The 2393-nt window shown below is 45.7% G+C and overlaps 1 protein-coding gene and 1 non-coding gene across 2 annotated transcripts; both read right to left on the reverse strand.

Moving 5' to 3' along the window:
* Positions 1-537: 537 nt before the first annotated feature.
* On the reverse strand, positions 538-609 carry LOC139552904 (small nucleolar RNA Z17). The gene has a single exon (XR_011670565.1). It is a non-coding gene; the product is annotated as a small nucleolar RNA Z17 (small nucleolar RNA).
* A 63-nt stretch (positions 610-672) lies between these two features.
* LOC139551645 (large ribosomal subunit protein uL23-like) lies at positions 673-2393 on the reverse strand. The gene is made up of 2 exons (XM_071362913.1): positions 2278-2393; positions 673-879 (listed from the first exon to the last, which is right to left on the reverse strand). The coding sequence occupies exons 1-2, from the start codon at positions 2366-2368 to the stop codon at positions 695-697; spliced, it is 276 nt and encodes a 91-aa protein (XP_071219014.1). The 5' UTR covers positions 2369-2393; the 3' UTR covers positions 673-694.

Genomic DNA, 2393 nt, shown 5'->3' on the forward strand with positions numbered 1-2393 from the left:
ATGGAGAGAGGGAGAAGGATGGAGAGAAGGATGGAGAGAAGGAGAAGGATGGAGAGAGGGAGAAGGATGGAGAGAGGGAGAAGGATGGAGAGAGGGAGAAGGATGGAGAGAGGGAGAAGGACGGAGAGAGGGAGAAGGACGGAGAGAGGGAGAAGGACGGAGAGAGGGAGAAGGACGGAGAGAGGGAGAAGGACGGAGAGAGGGAGAAGGACGGAGAGAGGGAGAAGGACGGAGAGAGGGAGAAGGGCGAGAGGGAGAAGGACGGAGAGAGGGAGAAGGACGGAGAGAGGGAGAAGGACGGAGAGAGGGAGAAGGACGGAGAGAGGGAGAAGGACGGAGAGAGGGAGAAGGACGGAGAGAGGGAGAAGGACGGAGAGAGGGAGAAGGACGGGGGAGGGAGGGAGGATTGGGGATGGTGAATAGGAGCTCACTTTCAGCGTGCACCAAACTAACGCTGCGACCCCCAACCCCTCAAAATGACATCCGCCCCACCCCCACATTTGAACCCCGTTAAAAAAGACAGTTGTGTTGCTCTAAGGTGCATCAGTGGCTTATAAGGATGGAATCATGAGATATCATACTTTGATCGCTGTTAGCATCATTTGCACCCCGAGCAGAGAAACTAACCACCAAACAGATGAATGGCTTGGACATGTCGGTACTGTACCAACGCCATTCTTACAGTTTACATGACTTACTTATTCCGGCGAGGGGCACTCTTGCGGGGGTACTTGGGTTGTCTGCGGAGGCGCAGGGTTTTGGGGCGGCGGAAGGTCGGGGAGGTTCTGATCTTCTTCTTCCTCTGGCTGTGGACTCCCTTCAGAACAGCCTTCTTGGCCTTCAGGGCCTTTACCTTGGCCTCGGTCTTGGCCGGGACAGCTACAGAGGGAGATAAGACGTTACAACTGGGTTTAGGCAGGGCCAGCTAGAGGGAGATAAGACGTTACAACTGGGTTTAGGCAGGGACAGCTACAGAGGGAGAGAGAATGTTGCAACTGGGTTTAGGCAGGGACAGCTACAGGAGATACGTTAGACAGGGTTTCTAAACTAAAGCAGATTAGTTTAACATCCTAAATCAGAACACTGTTGAACATCTGACCCGTCCATATATCTAAATAATTACCAAGGCATTGCAGTAAACAACCAATTAGTCTTTACGTGACCGGTGTGCTCTAAATACCTGCATCTGACCATTTTTATTTTCTTGGGAGAGCTCAGAATGACATCTGGGATTGCAAATTCCTTCTGAAATTATTAAGACATCACCTGAACTATAGTACACTTCTCAAAAATGGTGGGATGAATTTGATATATGGTAGGATTTACCCGTTTCTCTTACTTGGCAGGTCAAGTGTGTAAAGACAAATATATTACCAGAATTCTTCTATCTTTCTCAAACCCTGCCCTTTCCTACTCCTAAAGGTGTTTTAATTTGAGTTTAATGGGAATCCACCCTTTACTGATGTTTGGGGGGCCTTTCAGCAGTTTCTAAAGTCATCACCTTGGCAATGAATAACTTATTTTCTAGCATTGATGTGAAAGTCATTGTTTCGTTAATAATTTAAATTAATACCAGGTTTTGGGGAGTATTCATGGGTTGGAGAGGGAAGGGTTTTGACAGATGTGCTCCCATGTAGCCTGCTGTTCTGTGTTGGTGGAATAAGTGGGCATTCTGTGTCATATGTACCTTAATACATTTTTTTACTATTTAACAAAAAGCCAATATATACTGTTTTTTTTAAAGTCTGCTAGTATTTGTCAAGCCATTGAGGCTTACAACTTGATGCATACCTTCAATACATTTAAAAGTATGTACAACGCAGAACACACTGCAACGCAACGGTCTTTGGAAATGAATGTACTTCTGGTTACTAAAACGCAATGTGATCGAGGCGTTACTACAGGCCATGCTGTGAAGACAACCCCAACAAAACAACGAGACGAATAAAAATTTAATAAACCATACACGGCTTGCAATCACTCACGTAAGCTCAAACGTAGGAATTAATATCATTAAAAAATCATTAATATACGGAATGAAACAGCCAGTAATGTTTCAGCGAACTGACTAGTTAGCATAGCCACATTGGATGGGAACATGGCGGGTGGCTACTTTCTACATTTAGCGACTTTTGGACAGATAAAATAACTAAGGACGTCTGTGACTTTCAACGATTGTAAAGAACATATATCCATCTTTGCACACAGGTATAAACAACATGTGTGGTTCTTCATATTAAGTGATTTTACGCAAAAACAATGTAGGGATTCACAGACCTTCCTTCTTCGCCTTCGGTGCCATGATGAGAAAGGAAGAACGCTTGGGGTTTCCGCAGCTATAATACAGGGGCGAGACAGCGGCACTCATATCTCGCGAGACTGGCGAACTGCAT

The sequence above is a fragment of the Salvelinus alpinus genome, chromosome 24, assembly GCF_045679555.1.
Source record: "Salvelinus alpinus chromosome 24, SLU_Salpinus.1, whole genome shotgun sequence".
Classification (NCBI taxonomy): Eukaryota; Metazoa; Chordata; class Actinopteri; order Salmoniformes; family Salmonidae; genus Salvelinus; species Salvelinus alpinus.